The sequence below is a fragment of the Pleurodeles waltl genome, chromosome 4_1 (assembly GCF_031143425.1).
Source record: "Pleurodeles waltl isolate 20211129_DDA chromosome 4_1, aPleWal1.hap1.20221129, whole genome shotgun sequence".
Taxonomy (NCBI): Eukaryota; Metazoa; Chordata; class Amphibia; order Caudata; family Salamandridae; genus Pleurodeles; species Pleurodeles waltl.
The window spans coordinates 526468399-526491337 of NC_090442.1; the positions used below are offsets into that span (position 1 = coordinate 526468399).

At 42.0% G+C, this 22939-nt stretch overlaps 1 protein-coding gene across 1 annotated transcript in view; it reads right to left on the minus strand.

Moving 5' to 3' along the window:
• PDZRN4 (PDZ domain containing ring finger 4) overlaps positions 1-22939 on the minus strand; it is a 469963-nt gene that overhangs the window by 3953 nt on the left and 443071 nt on the right. The window contains exon 7 of the mRNA XM_069228854.1: positions 3710-3826. Coding sequence (XP_069084955.1) covers positions 3710-3826 — 117 coding nt within the window. The remainder of the gene's footprint in view (positions 1-3709; positions 3827-22939) is intronic.

A 22939-nucleotide genomic window follows, 5' to 3' on the forward strand; every position in this document is an offset into this window, starting at 1 on the left:
CATCTGGACCATGAGCCACCTTTACCAACCTCATCACCAACTTTGTCACTTCGCTCACCATTGACTCATGAGCCTACATTCATCTAGGTGAACTCAAGTTTCACCTAGAAGACTGATGTTGCTCAAGCTTTCCAGGAGTGCTGTGAAGCGGGATAATTTCTGACTAACCCAGCTCATCACAGTACCACCACACACTGCAGGAACACAATGGACCTCATCTTAACCACAAGCAACAGCATCAAATACAACTTCACCACACAGCTCATATCCAGGACTCACTCCATCATCTACTTCCAAATCAACACACCTCAAGTCAATAGCCCTACCAGGTTCAGCACTCTAAGCCACAACTGGGCAAAATAACAGAAGCAGGCTTGCTTAACACCCTCAACACAGATCAGTCTAGCCCCACTGACAACCTTGACAAGGACATCAAAGACTTGAACAACTGGATCAGGAACTGCACAGACTCCCTCACACCCATCAACCCCAACAAGCAGTGTAGAGCAAACAAGCAGGTCAGTGGTACACAGAAGACCTCGGAGACAGTAAATGGAGAGCCAGTCATGACACCACTGACAGAACTGCTATGAAGGCTGCTCTAAGGCACTATCACCAACAAATTAGAGGCACTAAGAAAAAAGCACTAGTGGAAAGCTTTGAAGGAAGCTCCAACAGCTGCAAGGTGATCTTGATCATCAAGGATTTCACATCGCCCTCAGCCACTGTCAACAACATTACTGGCTCCCAACAACCTTTCCATCTTCTTCCACAGCAACATTGTGAACACCTACAGCAGCTTTACATCCCAACCCAAACCCAGAGAACTCATTGCTAACCTACCCACCACCAACCAAGACACCCACCTGACCGAATGGACAACCTTCACCAGAAAGAACACAGTGGCAATCGTGCAGACCATCTACTCAGGGGTCTGGATGGGCCCATGCTGACACCACATCTATAACAGGGAAACATTACCAATCAGTAACACCCTGACCCACGTCATCGACATCTCCATCATGTCTGCCACTTACCCAGATGAATGGAAACTTGCTGAAATCTACACCCTCCTCAAGAAGCCCACAGCTGACCCAAATCAACTGAGCAACTTTGGACCCATCTCCTTGCTCCCCTACCCAGCTAAAGTGATTGAGAAGGCCATTAGCAAGCACCTCACAACCCACCACGAACGTTACTATCTTCTAGACGACACATCGGACTCACCCATCTCAACATCAGAATTCAGAAAGAACCATAGCACCAAAACAGCACTCAATGCGGACACCAAAAACAATTAAAACATCCTGGACTGAGGATAAACAGTGGCCCTCTTCCTGCTTGACCTCTCTGTGGCCTTTGACACTGTCTCCCAGAGTGCCATTGTCTGAAGACTCTACAAGATTGGCATGTAAGCATCTGCTCTCAAATGGATCTGCTTCTTCCTCGTGGAGAGAACCCAAAGAAACAGGCTGCCACTCTTCATATCAGAAACCAAGAAACTGATATGCAGTGCCCCATAGAGACCGTCCCTTAGACCCACTTTTTTCAACATATATATGACACCGCTCGAAAACATCATCCAATAACAATCATCTCCTACGCCAATGACACCCAACTCATCCTCTTCCTGAGTAACAAGATGAACACCATCAGAACTAGTTTCACCAACTGCATGACCATGGTAGCAAATTGAATGCGAACCAACTGCCTGAAGCTCAACTCTGACAAGACAGAAGGACTGGTCTTTGGCACAAATACCTCCCCATGGGATTCTGTTTGGTGGCCATTGGAGTTATGACCAACACCCACAGACAACACAAGAAATCTAAGGAGTATCCTAGATGACAGGCTCAAGATAAGGGCTCAAGTCAAAGCAATGTGCACCTCCTGCTTCTACATTCTATGCATGCTGAGAAAGATCTTCAAATGTTTGCCTCAGAACACCAGACAGACCATCACAAAAGCACTCATCACCAGCAGAATGGAATACAGCAACACGCTCTACACCAAAATCTCTGAACAACTCCTGCCCAGACTGCAGAACATAGCTGCAAGACTCATACTCGAGTTCTCATGCCACACCCAGATCACACTGCACCACAGGAAGCTTCACTGGCTACCCATTCACAGAAACAGCCAATTCAAATGTCTCACTTGCACATACATAGCCCTACACAAACACAGGACCAGAATACCTGAACAGCCACATACACTTTCACTAACCTATCAGATACCCATGCTCTGCCAAACTCTCATTTGCACACCCTTCCCACATTCTCAAGAACAAAAGTGGAGATTGCTTATTCTCCTCCATCACACCCAGAAATGGAACAACTTCCCTCAACACATAAGAGCCTCTTTCTCACTTCATGAGTTCCACAAGAAGCTGAAGACCTGGTTTTTCATATAAGCACCTTGGGACCACACACCTACACACCTTTCCTGAGTGCCTGGATACCCTCCTGGGTGATTAGTGCACTATACAAATCAACATAACATAACATAGAAACACAGACCGATTTTCTAACCCAGTCATGTAGTACACTGCAAGACAGGTTGGGATTTGGAAAAAAATGTAAAGGAGAGAGGGCAGAAGAGACGGTCATGACTGTGAACAGGTCTGGGAAGGACGTCATGCCAGGGAGCAGGATAGTGAGGAGAGAAAACATTACTCACCTTGATATTGTCATGCACCTATCTAGTAGTTTAAATGGGTTGATTCCACCTCACTGAACTGACCCCAGTATCAATATTTCATCATTTCTAGTCCTGTATCTAATGAGATTGTGAAATGAGAAACTATGCAACTCTGGCAATAAATAAAATTATCTATCATTGGTTACACATAGCAGTAATTACACTCTTGTATACAGGATGGATTACAATTCCCAGTGTGCTTTTGTTACAAATTACTTTCTGGGAAACTGAGTCATTTTCAAGCAATGGGCTTTATTAAACACACGACAGTGTCCATTACTGATATAATTACCGGGGGGAGCATGAGATGGTAGCTTTATGGGAATAAGATGATTGACGGAGGGACCTGTGATTGGACTAGTAATATGCTTTTTTTTAAATCTGCTACATATAAACGTTACACAGATCCTACTAACTTGAAGAATTTCACAGGATGGCGATTGTACTGCATATCTATATCACCGTGATATTTATATCTCTAGGTGCCTTCTGTCCCCATCCATAATCCATATAATTTACTCTATATGCTAATCAGTTAAAGCAAGGTGGGCTAAGACATCTGATTACCTGTTTGATTATAATTACGGTTACAGGTTTCTCCCTCCCTATCTTCACTCAGCATCAACCTTGTTTAAGAATTTCTACATAGCCTGAGACCACTACTTAGTGTAAAATATATTTTCTGAAAATAGTACCTAACACCGCATGCCTAAACTTATGAAGGCCCAAGAGTGTGGTTATGCTGCCATAGGTTTCATAACCACTAGTCTTACTAGACCAACGAGTGGCTGACAAGGTGGTTCTGCGTGACATTTGAAGTGTATTCTCGAGCATACGGAATACATACTCTGTTCTCACATCGACTTGCACTGTCTCTGGTTCATTTAAGAGTTGATTTGCCGGCCCCAACAGAGAAGCACCTCATTATAGAGGTCGCTGATTACAGCGCAGCTCAGTTATTAGGAACTACAGATGCACATCCTTCCTATGTTAATTCTGTTATCCTTACCTGCGCCACCTCATTGGTTGTGTACGGCACCCCTTCGTCTTGTTGTTCTTCTAGCATTTCCATATTTAACTCCTCCAGATATTCGCTCCTTTCATCATCCAGCCACCCTTCATCCAGCTGCAAGGAATACATTATTAGTACATTGCATTACATGACATTAGTATTAACTCATGCTAATGGGAGGGAGGCCTAGATCGGCCGTGGCTGGCGAGGTTCTTTCATCATAATGATTCTTTTTTGAAAACATGCTTTTGTATTTTGCCTTACAGGGGGAAAAGAGGGATAATAAATTGGACCCTGGTGCCTTTTATCCTTTCATTAAACAAAACGATGGATTCTCTCGTAGCCCGCTGGATCTCGCGGCTCAGTACATTACTCCTTTTCAAAAATCCATAAAAGCGAAGCTCGATAATTCTGAAGCTGTCATGTCTATTACTCCGATACCAGGAGGGTTAAAAGAACTCGAGTGATGGTAATAGGTCCATATAACAACTGAACACCCTCCTGCAAGAGACCCAATCAGCGCTCACTCCATTTATCGTCTTTAGTGTTTCAGGTGGTGGTACCTGAAGCAACAAAGGGGAGCGGATGCACATAGGAGGAGACCGAAAAGCTTGAACCGAAAAAGCCTCTACAGCTTACTTGGTTTTGCATTAAACCTATGCATGTAAAACACTATTCGAGTAAAATAGAGTGCGTAGGATGAAAACTCATCTTAGGTTTTTCTAGGTTAAAGAACGCATGCATGGACAGACGGAATTATGCATTCTACAGTGACAATTCAGTCAGACAGAGGGAAACATCATCGGTATAAAGAGGTCTTTTGAGGTGGCTGAGACATATGTAAAGAGCCCGGGCCATGCTTTCTGCCAGTAAAAACCATGGCGGTCACAAGGCATGGCGGCCATGTGATCCTGCAATCCCCTCAATCTACAATACTGCATTTACAGTGAACAACTTTTCCAATACAACCAACTGTAAACATTTGAAGATCATCTGTGATGTACACAATGGCTGTAATGACTGCCAAATGCTTAGCAGGATACTCTCCTCTCTCTGGTATTTAAATACATAAAAGTGGATTCAAGGTAAGACGGGGTCGGGATAAAAGTACATTTTAAAAGTGGCCAGCACTTTGTGACAGAACGTAAATCCACCATGTAGGTGCTGTGGTCAAATCAACATTTAAATGTACATACATTCTCATCAACCTCTCCCTGACTACCAATAGGAATAGGCACACAAGCTACCAATAAATTGTTCCAAAACAGCTCTGCAAGTGCAACAAATAATCTAGTGTGACCCATAATTCAACACAGAAATGTACATCTGATGTAAAATATGTATTTGCGGGGTAAGACATGCTCTACTACAAGACGTTGGATAAAAGAGAGACCAATTTTTCCTTTTACTAACAAAAACAGAGCTAAATACTTTTTTTGTTCCAAGTGTCAGAATTTCTTTTTATTTCCATAATGGAACCTAAAACACTTAAATCATACGTATTCTTTGATTTTTCTTTAATGCTCTTTAGCATGCATCAATACAACCAGAAGAGCTTGGCAAACTCGTTTAAAAAACATCTGTTCATACAACCCTCCATGGTTTTGACTATCAAGCTCCCCCGGCCTGATATAATTTTTCAATTTGCAAACCAGAGATGTGCAATTTGCAATGAGATTGCAAATGGGAATGTATTTTGCGATGCAACCCATGTGCCAATAGGTCGTATCGAAAATTGTTCACTCCCAAGAGGAGCAAAGCTGAATTAATATGAAGTAGGCAAGTCGCAATGCGTTACCCCATATGATTGGCTAAGAATGCAGGGATGGGAAGGAACAGCAGATATGCATTTCTGCATTTACGTTTCAAAACAGGATTTTTTTTTTAAAGCAAACTTTATCAATATAGGGGCTGCTGCTTTTATAAAAAAAATGTTTACATTGGAAGCACCATGGGAGGAGCTGTCAACGGTCCCCTAGGCCACAGTCCACTCTCCTCAAGGCCCACTGGAGCAGTGAATCATTTACCAACTGAGAGTCTGTAACTGGTCAACGGTTTGTGACTGCAATAGTGAACACAAACTATTGTTACATTTTGTCCTAAATAGGAGAGGTACACATCTTTAATGCCCCACCCTATTCGCAATCTATAATTGATAGCATAAGCCCTCTTAGGAGTTTGAAAAACTTCCAACTTGTACAAAAGCTATAATAAATCATAACAACAAGTTTTGGGGTAGCAAATCCTTTATTTTTGGGGATCACGCGCTTCACAACTCCTTTGTACATGAGCCTTCTAAATGATAACTTCAGAGTATAGTGAGAGAGGAAGATATTTTTTTAAAGCTTCGTTTCTTCAACTCTGAACTTGTTTAACGGAGATCTATTCTTGGGATGCAGCAGTGGCGGTCTGTCCTTTAGGGCAGAGGGCCCTCCGCCCCCCCCCCCCCCACCTTTTGCCCCCCATGAAGAGCGTCTGTCAGGCTGAAAAAAGGTCAGCCTGACAGACACTCTTCATGTTCAGGTCAGGCAGCCAGGAGCAGACATGTGCGATTTGCGCAGACTCCTGGCTGCCTGAGCTGAACTTTTCTGGGTTGAGATCAAGCTCCTATGGGCGTGACTTCCTCTGCCCAGCAAAGGTGCCTAAAGGCCCTCCCCTGGGTGACGAGGAAAGCGTCACCAATGGACACTCTCCCTGGGCGCTTCAGTTTAAGCCCTGAAGTGCCATGGGCGAGTGTCAATCAGTGACACTTCGTCACAGAGTGGGGTGGAGTCAGCAGTCTCACTGACCCCCATCCCACTCTGTGACGAGGCTGGAACTGCTGCCTTCCCTCATTGGCTGACCTAAGGTCAGCCAATGAGGGAAGGCAGCAGTCCCAACCCTCCTGGGACCTGGAGGCCAAAGGTAGGTGTGTGTGTATGTGTGTGATGTTTCAAATTGGATGTTTGGTGCGTGCGTGAATGTTTGAATGGTATGAATGTTGTTAATGGATGTGCGTGCGTGTGTGAAAGAATGAGTGTGTGTGATGTTTTAAAATGAATGTTTGGTGCATGCGTGCATGTTTGAATGGTATGAGTGTTGTTAATGGATGTGCGTGCGTGTCTGTGTGTGAAAGAATGAGTGTGTGTGTGTGTGCCCCGCCCGCCCCCTCCCTCCTAAAGCTGCCGGCCGCCACTGGGATGCAGTGCGCCTTTGCTAATTAAAAACACTAGCTCAACCCTCAGAAAGGTCTTGTGGACCACATACTGCACCTTAAACTTCACATATTACCACTGCAGCAATCAGTACAAGCTTGATACACTTGAGACATCTGTTGGCACTTTTTGTTTTCAGTACAGCTGAAACTATAAGTCTAACCAGTATGCTGCATTGTAGCGCTAGCAACATCTTTCACTAATCTCCTGCACTAGAGAACAAGCTAGTGTAATCAGTGGACAGTCTGCCATCCAGGAATCCGCATACCATCATAACAGAACCTACATTTTAACAGAATACAGCAGTATTACTGAGAAATCCTTCTATTTTACCTACTTCCCAGTATTCACACAAGCGTTGGCAAAGCGGACAGGACTCACCTTTGGGACCTGTTTGCTTTGATAATGCCTTTTGGTCATGCTGTAAAGCATTGGCAAGACGGTGAGAAACATTTCCAAAAAGACAAGCAAAATCAAGGAAAAAAGATGAGATGATGATGTATGCCTGTGTGAGACAACAACTAGGAGCAGATATTTGGTGGTAGCAGAGGGTAGAAGCACAGAAGCTGGAAAACGCATCCATTTTCAAAGAGTGCTTAAGCAAAATACAACGTTTTCTAAAAGTGTGCAGTAAGCAGTGAAAGGATAGAATCCAACCAATCAGGGATACACTATAGGGGATATGCTCCAGGGGATGGATAAACATACGATGATCAAGAAGCAAGCAAATTAGAGTGACAAAGAAATGGACTGGCTTTAGTCTCCTGTAGGTATTTAGTAAGTCCACAACAGGACTTTTTGAAAGCACACAGCATCCGCTGTTTGGTAGGCTCGACCTCAAAATGAAGAATTCCTTCCTTGCATGGATATGCAATTCTTTTCACTGTTGGTAGAGTTGTATTTTGTATGAATTGTGATTAACACTTCTAATTTATTTTAATTAATTATTTCATTGCATAATAAAAGGTAACATTTATGCTAGTTCTAAACTTAATGTTTTTGACACTGAGAAAAGTGAGATCAGCCAGCAGATGTCATGTTAAAGCCACATAGGGCTTAAGTACAGTTATCAGTATTGCCTTATTGATGAGGAAAATCAATTATCAAATGACACCCTATTTTTATGCTGGTGCACTGATTTAAAAGGATTGACAACTAGCATTTAGTACAAATTAAAGGTTGTGATCATAAGTTAATTATACTGTGGTTCAGTGCTCCACTGTATGTATAGTTGCCTATTGGATTTGGGAAATGTTTGAACCTTGAAAGAAGGGGAAAACATTAAATACGTGACAGAACGTGTAAATAGTTTTGATGGGTCTGTTCATCTCTTTGACATACGTAAAGCTCAACAAAGAACACTTGAGCTATCAATCATTCTCTTACAGTAAGTCAGTCAATATAGGATTACACAGATAAGCATGTCTGCTTTACTGAATGACAAGAGATCAAAAATAAATGATGTATAAAACAACACCCGAAATCAACAAATGAGAAATGTTTTCATAAAAAAGTAAATGCCTCTTTTGTAGAGACAAAAATAATATGAGGGATAGTTTTGTGGATGCTCACGCATTTGATTTCTAATACATACACCGTAAACTTTAATTATTGGCCTTTTGGTAATCATTTTAGTTGATTCCGAAATGTACACAAACCCTTGGCCAACAAGATAAACGCTTAGGGTACATCTGCATGTAACAGCACGTGGTTGAAACCTTTAAAAAATAGGGTTCTACATCAGACACTCTAAAATCAATTTACAGATGATGTGAAAGCAATGTTGTTACTGTAATCTCAGTTAATAGCCTTAATTGTAGATGAAAGCTAGCATTTTACTTTGGCAGGTAGAGTAATATTATTCGAAAAAGATATGTCATCAAGCACCTGGAAGTGAGTGCTGCCTGTGCAAGCATTGATGTAGAAAAATATTAAAGAATATGCCTCATTGCAGAGTATGGGTGATGGCAGGGTCTAGTTAAGAGACAAGATTTGCAGCATGTGAAAGAATGGACGGCTTTAGTATGAGCAGGGGCAAGCCTGGTTGTCACCATGGAGTAGGTCATTTTGAAGCTATTCTCCAGTTTCTTCAGATAATGAAAGTGGAAAAATGCTTCTTTATGCTTTTAAAATTTCCACTGCTGAATCTATTGCTGCTGTGCCAACAACCAATAATTTCCATGTTTAGCCTAGAAGCAGTAGTGTATTGCCCGTTGGAAATGGGGGTAGTGAAATGATTCAGATTAGCAATAGAAACATTGTTGAGGATGGTCCAAGATGACAGCGTATTTTCTTTCAGTTTTATACAGTGCAAACTTGACTCAAAGGTATTGGAGCACTTAACATGAGCACCAGTTGCATTATACAAGGACACATTCATTTTATGAGGACAAAGAGAGAATAAGTGATTTGCCCAGAATCACAGGATGTTGAGCTGACGTCGAGACTTGAACCTGGTACCTCAGTTCCAAAGTTGGCAGCTTTTGTCGTTAAGCCACATTCACTCCTGTTGCAATCATATACCAGGAGATTACGGTACAGAAGAAGATCATTGAAAGAAATGTTGCAAGTGACTAAAAACACTATGCAGGAAAAAGGGAGGGAGAGCAATATCCAGGCATTGATTGGTTATTACGGAACAAGGGAGTAGGAGGTTTTAGAAGACAATTGTGAGATGCAGTAGATTAGTTTCCTTATGACACTACCAGGAATAAGCAAGATGTTTTAGATCTTAGTTTGGTCCTAGGATGCAGCAGCGAAGAATTATGATTTGCTTTGCTGAAGGATTATGGTAGGTAGGCCTGTTGTGACTGGGGCACCAAGACTCTAGACTGAATCGAGGACATGGGGTGGAACGTTCAGTGCAATGTTGGAAGTGACAGTGTTTAGGACAAACAAATCACTAAGAAGGTCTCTAGCAACTTTCAACGTAGCATTGTCACTTCCTGACTTTGTTTGCTCACATTTTGACCTTCACCTATTTTGTTTCCCGACTGTTGCCTGCTCTAAGGTCATAATTAATGGTTGTGTTTTGGCTTTGTTTCAATTTGCCTTATTCCTTTTATCCACTTTAATCCCAGGATTGCTAGAGGCATGGGCTGCTAGCGTCTGTTACATCAGTTTCCTCGTACATTGATGCTTTGGTTTGCAGCAGACAGCCATTCGAAAGCAGGTTCGCACATCCTGGGATATCCACTTAATAAACATGCATTTATGTCCATTTATAATGTTAAAGATATCTGTGCTTCATTTGCATTTTAGTGTGTGCCTAAAGTACTTGGGAACGCCAGTCTGTGGAGCATCTCTTGTGGACGATCTGAAACGAGTTGTACTATTCTTCTGTCCCTTTAGTGTTTAGTTCTTCTTCTAATATTTCACTGTCTACTAGCAGAACGACATGCTGGTGAACAGAAAGGATGTCATCAGGCTCTGCCCGAAACACTTGCGAAATCTGACAGACACCAATAAATCCAACATCAACCCTCCGCATAAAAACATGTCCGGAAATGATAATGTTGGAATTTTTCAGAATAAATTTAATCTTAGTATCTTGGCAGTGAGGTCGGTGGATATAATGTCAAGGGTTTCGCCACCATTGACTCTTCCTGATCACAGATTTTTTTCTTTCCAGGTGAAAAGCTGGGGCCAGATGGTAGCATCATCATCCTCACCTTCATCCCTATTAGGATGGTGTGCAATTGTTGCAGATTGAACAGCAGCTCATCATCCCTGAAACAGATATTTCTAACATCTGCAATCTAAAGTAAACTCCTGTAATGTACCATAAAAAGTCCTTCTCCTGCGTGTGGTGGGAAATCTGTGGTGAAAGACTGCGACATGCCAACCTTGGCGTTATCCACATTTTTGAAGACCTTTTTTCAATAAATGAATGTTTCCTCTTTTGCATGGGCCATTGGTCATGCCCCCATGCAAAAGAGTGCATGACCCCTTTGGGTTGTGCCAGCTGTACATGTGCTGTGCTCTGGCATGATCTGTAGTACAGATAGAGACATGCAAGCATCTGTGGCTCCTTCTGCTAAAGTGCCTCTGGGGTCCAAAAAGAGGGCACATGTGCCTTTTGCAGCCCTGGAGCTCTTTTAATAATACACCCCCAGGTAGCTAGCCTGCAATGGGTTGCAGCCAGTATTAATGATCCAAAGTATAAGTGCAGTTGCAGCTATGCATATGGATAAAAGATACAACCCACCATGTACAGAATGGGGAATGAACATGCTCGTTTGTCTACTCTACTTGACTCAACATTGGCACTACATTTATTATGTCCAAAATATGATAGCCATAGTTAAAATGTGAATGATATGTATATACATAATTTTGCTGGTGGAACTTGTGGCTGTCAAATGACTAAGCGTCTGGATTTTATGGCTTCATCTATTCACCAACTGAAATAAATATTTACATTGCATGAATCTGCTACTACCATTCTGCCCCCTTAGCTGTAGCTAATGTTGCTCCTCAAAGTGTGAGGTCAATATGTATCCTCAACACCTTCCTCTTCCACAACTTATCCAGAATCTTTGCGTTTTTGTTTGGAGTCAGATCATAGTGGCATGAGGAACTTGCATCCGCACTATTTGCATTGGTGGTTTTGGCTAGTACTTGATTTCTCACTTGCCACTACTTTATCTCAAATACTCTTAAAGCCTTGGACTAACCAGTACCTGCTCTTCTCTCACTGGATACCGTGGTGTTACATCATTGCAATTGAGGGTGTGCAAAATCATACAGAGAATGTGCAAAGCCCTTAATTGCAGCATGTATACCGTATGAGCTTAGTCCAAGTTATCACTGTCTGGAACTAATTACAGTTGTTTTATCTGCTTTCCAGGATCAGAAGCTGAGACGTGAAGCAGAGAGAGAAGGGGGAGGCGGTTGTTTATTTGCCTGTGATGGGTGAGAGCAGGCAAAGGGTTGCAAATGGCCAGAATGTCTGCCAGCTGTCAGATGTTAACATATGTTAACTGTTCCATTCCAATATTATGTGCCTTTGGGAACACACAAACACTAATTTCTCCACAGCTAAAGTTATGTTATAAATTAAATTTGTTATTTATGGTTAGCCCCCCAAACCATACCTCGCACAACACCCAAGTAAACCATAACTCTCACGCCAAATGCAATGCTTACCTATGTGACCAATGCAATAATTACTTAAATGGTACAGATCAGATTACTTATCACAATAGCAAAAACACCAACAATTATATAATTTATTGTTTGAGTATTTTTTATAACATAATAATGCTCAGCTGTGAGGTGTTGTTGCTTATTGGTATACATTTTGAGAGGTCATAAACATTGCATTGTGTGTGTGAGCTTCAATGGATATTGTTATAGTTATGATTTGTAAGGCTAACCATAATTGGGGAATTACAGTGGTTTTTAGGTTTTAACTTGTACCATAAATGTGCTGTAACTGTGTTTTTAATTAGATTTCAGAGTTTATTTAAGTATACATTAAGGTTTATAACTAAATCCAACCATAACTTTCCCTTTAATTGGGCCTTTTCCTATAATTCCGTTTTTTAAATGATACTTTTAACCAGTGTGGTTTGCCAACTCCAGTGTGCATGGCTTGGGCCTTATGCAACGGGAGTTTGCTGCAGGATCTGCCCTTCAGGCTAGCTACCACATGGAGCCAACTCCTGCTGCACATGATGACCTTCAGCTATGTACAGTTGGATTAGTTGCATGGCCTGGCCTTTGCCCAGGCCCTGTGCTCAACTCACCATGATTGGTCAAACCAAGCTGAGCACAGCTTTGACCCATGTGGGGGTCGCTCCACCCAATCCACCATGGCAACCAAACAGACCTGGTTATAACTTTGATCTACACATCCGAAGTACGCTGCAAAGCCTGGCCTTGATCCATGTCCTGTGCTTAACCCAACACAGGTGGCCTTGAAGGACCAATCAGTTAACAGAGACGAATTCTGATTGAATTTTATTGGTGGTTCTCAACAGAACTGTTTTTCTGTTTTTGTTTTAACTTTTGATTCCGTTTTTTCTGACGTTGTGTTTGTTGTATTTTTTCTGAATTCCTTGTGACTGCGGTGGCAAATAACCACTTTGAAATGTCGATTAATGGAGTTTTTGTAGCTTCTCATTTCTAATCCTCGGATTCTTGTTCACTTCAGATATTGGATTTGTGCTCTACGAAATAAAATAAAATAAAATATGCTGCAGGTTGGATTGTTCTCTCCCATTCCTGAAGCCAGCACCTCTTCTGAAACATTGCCCATTCAGCATCCTGGCTTGATAGTGATTGATTGTTTCAGTTCTTCCAGGAACTCGACATGCTCTGTGCATGTTTTGACTTCTTTACTCATATAAGGCCAGAACTAGAGTTTGCTAGGGGTGAGGTGCACTGAAACATTTTTTTAATGTACAGATAACGTTGTTGATTCATGTATAAAACGAATTTGTTCATTGTTAAACATATCAATATGATTATATAATCATTAAAACACTACCTCAAACATTTTTATAGGGGACTCATTGGGTTATAATATTTTAAGCCATAACTGGCCCAAAGATTGATTACTACATGTAATTTTTATAAGGCTGTGGAAAAAACTTTAATGAAACTCAAAAACATTCAAAGAGCAACGGTAAGGGCATAATCATCAATTCCAAGATGTATACACATACCACCAACCTTGCAAAGTGGTTTACCAAAAAACAAAATTCAGTGGTTTAACTACTATTTACTATGACTATGCTTACCATTGTTAGGTGTGAAAACATTATCTATTCAGACCCAGAAAATGTCTATCCATTATTCACTTCCTACTGACTTGTATAGCTGGCAAGATGACACCGGGAACTGAATTCATACCACTGACATTATATCTGACTGTCAGTTTATGAGCTTGAATCTAAACAGTTCCAATTGAGTTGTACATCCTTCAAAGGTAGATACATTGGTGAACCCCTTGGGTGCCCGGGACGTAATGGTTACGTCCTCGGGTGCCGACGATGTAACCATTATGTCCTGCACCTGGGACATGGGGGGGGAGCGCTAGCGCTCCCCATTTGAATCCCATTCCCCTCCCCTGGGCAGGGATGGAAAGGGAACTGCTTCCCCTTCCACCCTCGATCGCAGGCTGACCTCATCAGAGGTTGCCCCCATCATACTGGAAGCTCTGCTTCCTGCGCGACCGAGGAGAAACAGATTAGTTTCTTCTCAGTACGGGGGTTGGGGGCGGTCAGAGAGGCATCCTTTTGTCCAAAGTCTCTCTGAGCATTTCTACAGCACGAAATGCCCACTAGACACCAGGGACTTTGTTGTTTGAATCGCTCTCCATGGGGGGCATTTATTACTTGCCCATTTCTGCCCCCTTTGGGGGCACATCGGCCTACACTAAAAAGGCCCATGTGCCCCCAAGAGGCGGGTGGGCGGGGGCAGGAACCTCTAGACCTCAGGGATTATTTACTTTTGGTTTTTTTTACTAGAGGGGAGCGGCCCATTAGGCAAGGGTCGCTCCCCTGTGGGGCAATTTTATTTTAGGCCATTTCTGCCTACCCTGGGGGCATATCAGCCTATTTTTATTAGACCAATCTGCCCCTAAGGGAGGCAGAAACCACTAGACACCAGGGATTTCTTTTTGTGACAATTTCACGCAAGGGGAGTGACCCACTAGGCAAGAGTCGCTCCCTTGGGGGGCAATATCATTTAAGGCCATTTCTGTCCCCCTTGGGGGCAGATCAGCCTACTTTTATTAGGCCAATCTGCCCCCAAGGGTGGCAGAAACCACTAGACACCAGGAAATTTGGTTTATGTTTTACAGATGGGGAGCGACCCATTTGGCAAGGGTCGCTCCCCTGTGGGGACAATTTTCTTTTAGGCCATTTCTGCCCCCTTAGGGGCATATCGGCCTATTTCGATTAGGCCCATCTGCACCCAAGGGGGGCAGAAACCACTTAGGCACTAGGGATTGGTGTGTGTGTGTGTCTTTTGTTTGGGGGGGGGCAGCCCCTTGGGTAAGGGTTGCTCCCCATGAGGGCACATTACTGTTGACATCAGCTTATTTCTGTAAGGCCTATCTGCCCCCAAGAGAGGCAGAAAGCCCACTAGACACCAGGGAAGATTCTTTTTAAAAAAAAGAGGGTGGGGCTATGGCCACACCCTCACCCCAAATAAATGGGGACAAAGTTGTTCTGCCCACCGGTGGGCAGATAGGGCAATTACCCCCAAACCACTCACTGGGGGGCAGAAAGCCTACTAGATGCCAGGGAATTAAAAAAAATAGTGGGGTGGTGGCTACCAACCAGTATGGGCATGGTTATGCCCTCACCCCACCCACTGAAGGGGGTAACAGTGTTTCAGCTCTCCCCCCCGAACACTAAAAGATCTTATCCCAATGGCAAGCAAGAGGACATTTGATTATTTGGTGTTTTGATTTTACATTTGGGCCACGAGAGCTTCGCTAACTCTCAAAATCGTCCCACTTGGAATGGTGAGGGTTGCACTTTTTTGGACTTTGGGACGCTGCCATCTAGAAAATCTACGAGACCTAGACACATCTGAAAAATAAAAATCTCGGTGATTCCAGGGTGGTATGCTTCACGTGCACCCGCACTATTTTCTTACCCACAATGTCCTGCAAACCTCCAACTTTGCTTGAAATCCCACATTTTCTCCACATTTTTGTGATGGAGGCTTCCGGAATCTGCAGGAATCCACAAAATTCCTATCAGCCAGCATTGTTGCATCTATACTGATACAAATTCTGTCCCACTTGTCAGCTTAACAACGTTTATTTTCCCAAACTGCCATTTTGGATCTGCTTTGGTTCCCCCTCAATTTCAACATATTTTTGGCTCTTCCCTGTCACAGGCATTTGGCCCACCTACACAAGTGAGGTATCATTTTTATTGGGAGACCGAGGGGAATGTTGGGTGCTATGAAATTTGTGCTGGTGTGGTGATGCCACACAGAAATGTGGGGAAAACTAGATTTATTTTATCTAAATTTGAGGTTTTCTGAGGATTCTGTTTAAGAAAACAGTGGGGGATCCATATAATTCACACATCCCTGGACTCCCTCTTGTGTCTAATTTTCAGAAATTTCTGGGTTTGGTACGTTTCCCTAGATGGCTGCTGAGCCCAGGACCAAAAACGCAGGTGGAAGGAATTTTGTGGCTCCTCTCAGATTCCAGAACTTTACAGCACCGAAATGTGAGGGAAAAGTGATTTTTAGACACATTTTGAGGTTTGCAAAGAATTCAGGGTGCCAGAACATGGTGAGTGCCCCATAAGTCACCCCATCATAAACTCCCATAGGAGTCTAGTTTTCGAAAAAAATGCACATGTTTGGTAGGGTTCCCTAGGTGCCAGCTGAGATGGAAGCCAAATCCACCTCTAGGCACATTGCAAAAAAAATGGTCACTTTTCTTGGGAAAATGTGATGTGTCTATGTTGCGTTTCCTGTCAAGGGCACTAGGCCTACCCACACAAGTGAGGTACCATTTTCATCGGAAAACTATGGGAAAATACAGAATACAAGAACAAGTGATATTGTCCCTTGTCTTTCTCTACATTTTTTCCTTCCAAATGTAGGACAGTGTGTAAAGAAGAAGTCTTTTGATAAATGCCCTGTAATTCACATGCTAGTATGGGGACCCCAGAATTTAGAGATGTGCAAATAACCACTGTTTCTCAGCACTTTATCTTGTGTGAAACACAAAGGTTTCCTTGATACCTAATTTTAACTCTTTATATTTCACCAAATGTATTGCTGTATACCCGGTATACAATGAAAGCCCATTGTAAGATGCAGCGTATTTATTGACTCTGGGTACCTAGAGTTCTTGATTAACCTACAAGCCCTATATATCCCCACAACCAGAAGAGTCCTGCAGATGTAACAGTATGTTGCTTTTAAAAATCTGTCATAGCTGGAAAAAGTTATAGAAGAAAACGTGGACAGAAATGGCTCTTTTTTTACCTCAATTTCAATATTTTTTGTTTTAGCTGTTATTTTCCATAGGAAAACTTTGAAGGATCTACACAAAAGACCCCTTGTGGAATTCAGAATTTTGTTTGCTTTTCAGAAATGTTTAGCTGTCCGGGATCCAGCACTGGTTTCACATCTATTGCTGTCACTAATTGGAAGGATTTTGAAAAAATGGGGCAAACCAGGACCCTCGGACCTGGGTAAGTGAATAATATAACAGAAAAATGTTTTGGTCCCTCCGAGGGAAGGATATGACTTAACTTCCACGACAGTGGTTGAACCATAAAGAACTTTCTGTAATGATGAAGATTGTGAGTAATATATCACATTTATTAGAAACTTAAATTCCACAAATTCCACAATTTAAAGTAAAGTAGTCAAGGTGCTCCTGTATAACAGTGCAGTGTGAGTGAATTATGTGTTAGTATAAGTGTTGCAGTGCTATTTACATGAAAACTAAAACCAAACTGTGGTTAAAAGCATGAGGTCTCAGATTAGCACCAATAACAATAGGTACTGTAAGCCTGCTGAATTTTTCAAAAGCCAATCCACATTTTCAAATACAATGTCAATGTTTCAACCCCAAAAAAAGACATTAATTCAGGCGGGTCATCATCAGGACAGAATATTGAAACAGGAAGCACCCCTATTTGATAGCAATCAGACACATCCTGGTCATCTTAACGCTAAAACTTTGCCAATCGGTCTTCCATTTCATGTAGCCCTAGTGTGTTATCAATAATACCACTTTCTTACTTTACCATCTAATGGCTTGAGGAAGGTCATAAATCATTCCATGAAAATGAGCAAATTGTATAAAGGTCCTTTTTAAAACATGTTGGGAGGGTCCTATGTTAAAATTAACGATCTGCAGTCCTGATTTAATCAGGATAAATGCTTTGACTCGTAATAAAGCAGCACAGTGAATCCGTGGAATTTAAGTTTCCAATAAATGTGATATATTACTCACAAACTTCATCAGCACAACCACTGTCGTGGAAGTTAATTCATATCCTTCCCCCAAAAGGACCAAAACATTTTTCTGTTGCATTATTTACTAGAAGGAGGCTAAAAGCACAAAAATTGTAAAGATGGGGTCTGTCCCAGTAAAATGCCAAAACTGTGTTGAAAAATGTTGTTTACTGATTCAAGTCTGCCTGTTCCTGAAAGCTGGCAAGATGGTGATTTTAGGCTCACATTTCGTTGATGCCATTTTCAGGAAAAAATCACATGCTTTCTTCTACAGCACTTTTTTCCCAAGTTTAGCTGTATTTTGGTGAATTTCCTGGTCTTCTCCAAGGAAACTCACAAACTCTGGGTACATCTAGAATCCCTAGAATGTTGAAAAAAAAGTTGCAAATTTGGTGCGAGTAGCATATGTGGACAAAAAGTTATGAGGGCCTAAGCGCGAACTACCCCAAATAGCCAAAAAAAGCCTTGGCACCTGAGGGGGAAAAGGCCTGGCAGCAAAGGGGTTAATGTAACATAATATTTAGAGTCGTTAAAGATGGTAAAACTACAATATTAAGCACCAGACAATGCCCAGACTAAACAGTTTCAGAGCAGTGGCAGGCTATTCACCATGTCGACAGGCAAGTTTTAAAAAAACGCAGCCTGAAATATTGTCCCGAAATTGAGCTTATTCTCCCACTCAGGAAACAGATCGATAGTATTACCACTAGGATTACCTTTTTAGTTTAGGTTTGAACTTTACAAAGAACCTAACGGTGTTAACGATTCAGCTGCTGATTATGACAATACACTTTTAATAAAATCCTTTTCAGTTGAAGCATTGTAGACATGTATCTCAAATTTTCTTAACCTAGGAGCACTATGTGATCACCTACTAATCAGAAATCTGTACAAAACTGAGCAATCTGAGCATGCCCATAATTTAATAGGATCTTGAAATGTGGGAACTCAGAAAACCTGTAAAAGAGTCACAGCCCTTTCAGTGACCATCGTGAAATGTTTTTTAATCAAGGTGCACAGTATGATCCTTCCCATGGCTCACAACATCCTGCTTCCACCATCACTAGTAAATATCACCCAATCAGAATGTCTTGCACCCTCTCTTCAATATACGACCAAAATCATTTAGGAGAGAACCAGACTTTCGTGATGGTCAGATCAGGACTGCTCATTTTTCTAAACACTATCTCATCCATATAGAGTTACTAACACATTGTAATGGGGAAATGTAACAAAATCTGAAGCAGCAGCAAGCGAGAATGTATGTCAGAGCACCTAAATAAATAAACAAATAAATATGATAAGAGGACTGAGCACTATATTATGATTACTCCAAAATTTGTGTTTTTCACTTTTAATGACTCGTTCATGGACGAGTGAGCAGCATACTCTTGCAGCCCCACCTTACTGTGGGTTGTCTGGAATATACACAGCTATGCATCATCAAAGTCCTGCAGTACGCGATGCTTAGAGTGGCCTTGTTTTTGAAAGTCCATCTATGTAGCACATCTGGGCCTGTATTATGTAATGGGTGCACTTTCCCTGTTTTCCAGATGCAAACAGGGACAGTGCACCCTGTTACAATTAATGTGCTGCCCCCAGGGCACCTGCAAAGTTGCAACTGCCCTGGGATCAGCACATTTAGTGAACTATGCAACAGCTGCTTAGAAGCCACTCTGTGTTTCACAAAGCAGGTGGCAGGTGGTTGCATGTTAAAGAGGGGACAGAATCACCTGGCAGGCAAATGCAATGAGTGACTGAACCCACCTGCAGGGGTGGGTGTCTGGGGGTCCATGAGACCCCCTTTCGCCACTCATCAAGGCTGTCTTTAGAAGACACAATGACAGTGCACCTTCTTTTTGTGGCACACCAACAGTGGGCCTCCTACTGGCCTGTTTGCCTCTGCAACCCATCTATAATAGGGCGCAGGTGCAGAGGTCAAGTGATTCCCTCATTTGTGTGGGGCTACACCTCCAGGCAGACAAGAAAACACCCTTTTAAGACAGTGCTTCATCCTTACAAGATAGTGCTAGCGCATGTGCCACAGAGCTATCATCATTACAGAATGAGCTGCACAAGCGTTTGCAGCCCATTCTGTAAGACCACAGTGTCCCGGAGGTGCACAAAGTGGGCTCACATGCCTGTTGAGACCCCAGGACACAATGCTTAATACTGCCCTGTAATATCCACTGCTGCTACCATATTGAGTATCCTAATATTAGAGTTCAGGCATGCAACTCTTGATTCAGAAAAAGCTTTTCATGTGATTATCAGTAAAAACATTTACCCTGAGATTTATCATCAAGCCCTTAACACTGTGCCTTGTGCCATGGTCTGTATCATGCATTATTCCGATAGCATCTTTCAAGAATGTCACACGGTTTCTTTTCTTCTGACTTTGGTCACATGATGCTCCATAATTGAAAAATAAGTTAGGGCCTGATTTAGATATTGGTGGACGGGTTACTCCATCACAATGGTGACAGATATCCGATCTGCCGAAATCTAAATTCCATTGGACCAGTGTTTAATTTGTACTGGTGGTTTCCGGTGCTTAGCAAAGGCACTTATTGAACAGGCTTTTGAATTTTTCTCCCCTATGTGATTGGCCCAGTAATTATTAAAAATATATGTACCTACCTGTCCTCTCTTCCTCCTTCAGTTCATATACCTGTTCTGCAACTCACAGGCATTGTCTGCATTTCATGGTGGGGTCAGAACACTTTCAGTTTACTGTGTTCCCCTTTTTCTGGCCGTGGATTAAAGTGGCCTGAGGTGGATTTAGAACCACGATACGTGGTACTTGGGGCAGAGCAGCGCTTTGAGCACCAGTACTTATTATCCTACAAATTAAACACTGCATAGGACATAACGGGGTTTAGATTTCGACAGATGGGATATCCATCACTGTTGTGACTAAGTAACCCGTTCGCTAATGTCTAAATCAGGCCCTCAGTTTTTAAGAAACCTTCAAAACTATTTGTGATAATGCCCATTCCTACAGTTAGATCGAGTTCATACTCAGTAACTACACAAGCCTCAAAATACAAAGAATGACAAGTGTGTTGAAACAAGATTGTCTCAATCTTTGCGCCACATAAATTCCAACAAAATGTCACAGCAACATAACACTGCCAACGTGATGCAATATTATCGAGAGAGAGCATGGCCTCTTCCTTTATCGCAGTGAAGGGTTGATTCAGTATGGCGCTGAATTACATTTCCTCTCTGTAATTTACAGGGAACACGTGCCTGCCAAATCTGTTAGATAGTGAATCAATAGTATGTATGATAAATGGCAATAAAAGCAATTTTTACTTCAGCTGTTGACAGACTGAGATAAGTGACAATGTAATGTCCCTTTCTGCAGTTTGCCTGAACATAAACACGGATATAAAAAGAAGTACAAATAGTGCTTGTCTTCCACTATTGCCCTTCCTTTACTTTGATGACCAGGATGACATCTCCCTCAGAGGAGATATAAAAAACTCTCTTTGTTCCGGAACCATTTCTGCCGAAGACAGATATTTCTGTCACACAACTTTAAAAGAAAATCTCACGTGAAATGACTAGGACATCCTGTTTGACAAGACACATTGATAGTTCGTGTGCTGTGTTTAGAGTCGGTCGTGACCAGTGTTTTACAAAGAGAATGCCTAGCACTGTACTTCATACTTCAAGTACTAATGCAGTTTGAAGACGTAAAGTATTTTTGCTATTTCTATGACTGCGATTAAACCAATACACCCACTGTATTTTAGACACAACCGATATGTGGCTGGTTAGCGTTCTCTGTCAGCATATGTGTCTGTGATCTGGCCTCAGTTCAACGCTGTATTTATATTTCACCCGGATGGCCTCCTTTCTGTTTATTTTTCTGTCTGCTTGAAAGGTTGCCTGTCTGCTCACCTATTTCTGAGGTTTTCTTTTTTTTCTCTTTCTCTCTCTCTCAAAGTTACCCTTTCGATCGCTCTGACTGTTGGGGATCTATTGTTTTGCCGCTGGTCTATTTTCAAGCATCTGTTCTCCCTAGAGCAGATGGTGTCGAGTTTGAGCATTTACGAATCTACTGCTCATGAATACCTGTCACAGACCAGCTAGAAGACTTTGGTTGTGCTAAATAAATTTGTTTTTATGGGACAGGTTTAATAAATCCACAGCACTGACGTCTCTGTTGTAATTGGTGCAGTACAAAGATTTTGAAGCTGGAGGCAAAGTGGTATTTTGCCCTTGTCACTTTTTTGACGAACACTGCCCTTATGAACACAGAGTACATTTCTGTTCACCAAGTACAAATGGTGAGGCGAGAAGGTTGTCTTCAAAGACTGCTCAAAGGAAGTATCAAATGTTACAGAGTGTAGAAACAGCATTTGTTAGTGTCATCACAGTATTTGATGCGTGTCACCCGTGTGGCAGCCTGCACTGCATAAGGATGTGAGATGAGGCATAGGCAATGTGTGAGACTTTCATTTATCACTGATTTTTAGCAAACCTTTAGCATAATGCAGGTTTCAGGGTTGAACAGGGGGCTGTAAAGCTACACTTAAGAAACTAAAAGGTAAAAGTTTTTTTTGTTTTTTTTTAAATCAAAGTCCTGCTTACCACCAAATAGCTAGGAAAAGCTTGGTCTGCAGAGGAAATACTGGGAGGCTTAAGCAGGATAGGTTATTTATCAGATACTGGATGGCACTAAATTGCCTCTTTCGCCCAACAACATTCTTCCATTTATTTGATTTATTTTAGATTTTTAAAGAGCACATACATGACCCGAGGGTATCAGAGCACTGCTAACACAAATCATGAATAAAACATAAAAGTGCTGCTTACTTAGAATATGTACAGGTAAGAGTTACTAATACAGAGATACTTAGTAAAATGTATAGATGTTACTTTCTTATGCTATGAACAGGTGACATAAGGAAGTGTAACCCTTAGACCTTGACCATACATATATAAGAGTAATTGCATTGTGGGTCATAGTGTTAGATTTTGTTTGTCTGAGAGTGGTCAGGTGCTGGTCAGTGATGAAGAACTAAGGACTTTTTCAAGCAGAATTGCTTTCACATTCCTCTTGAAGAAGTAT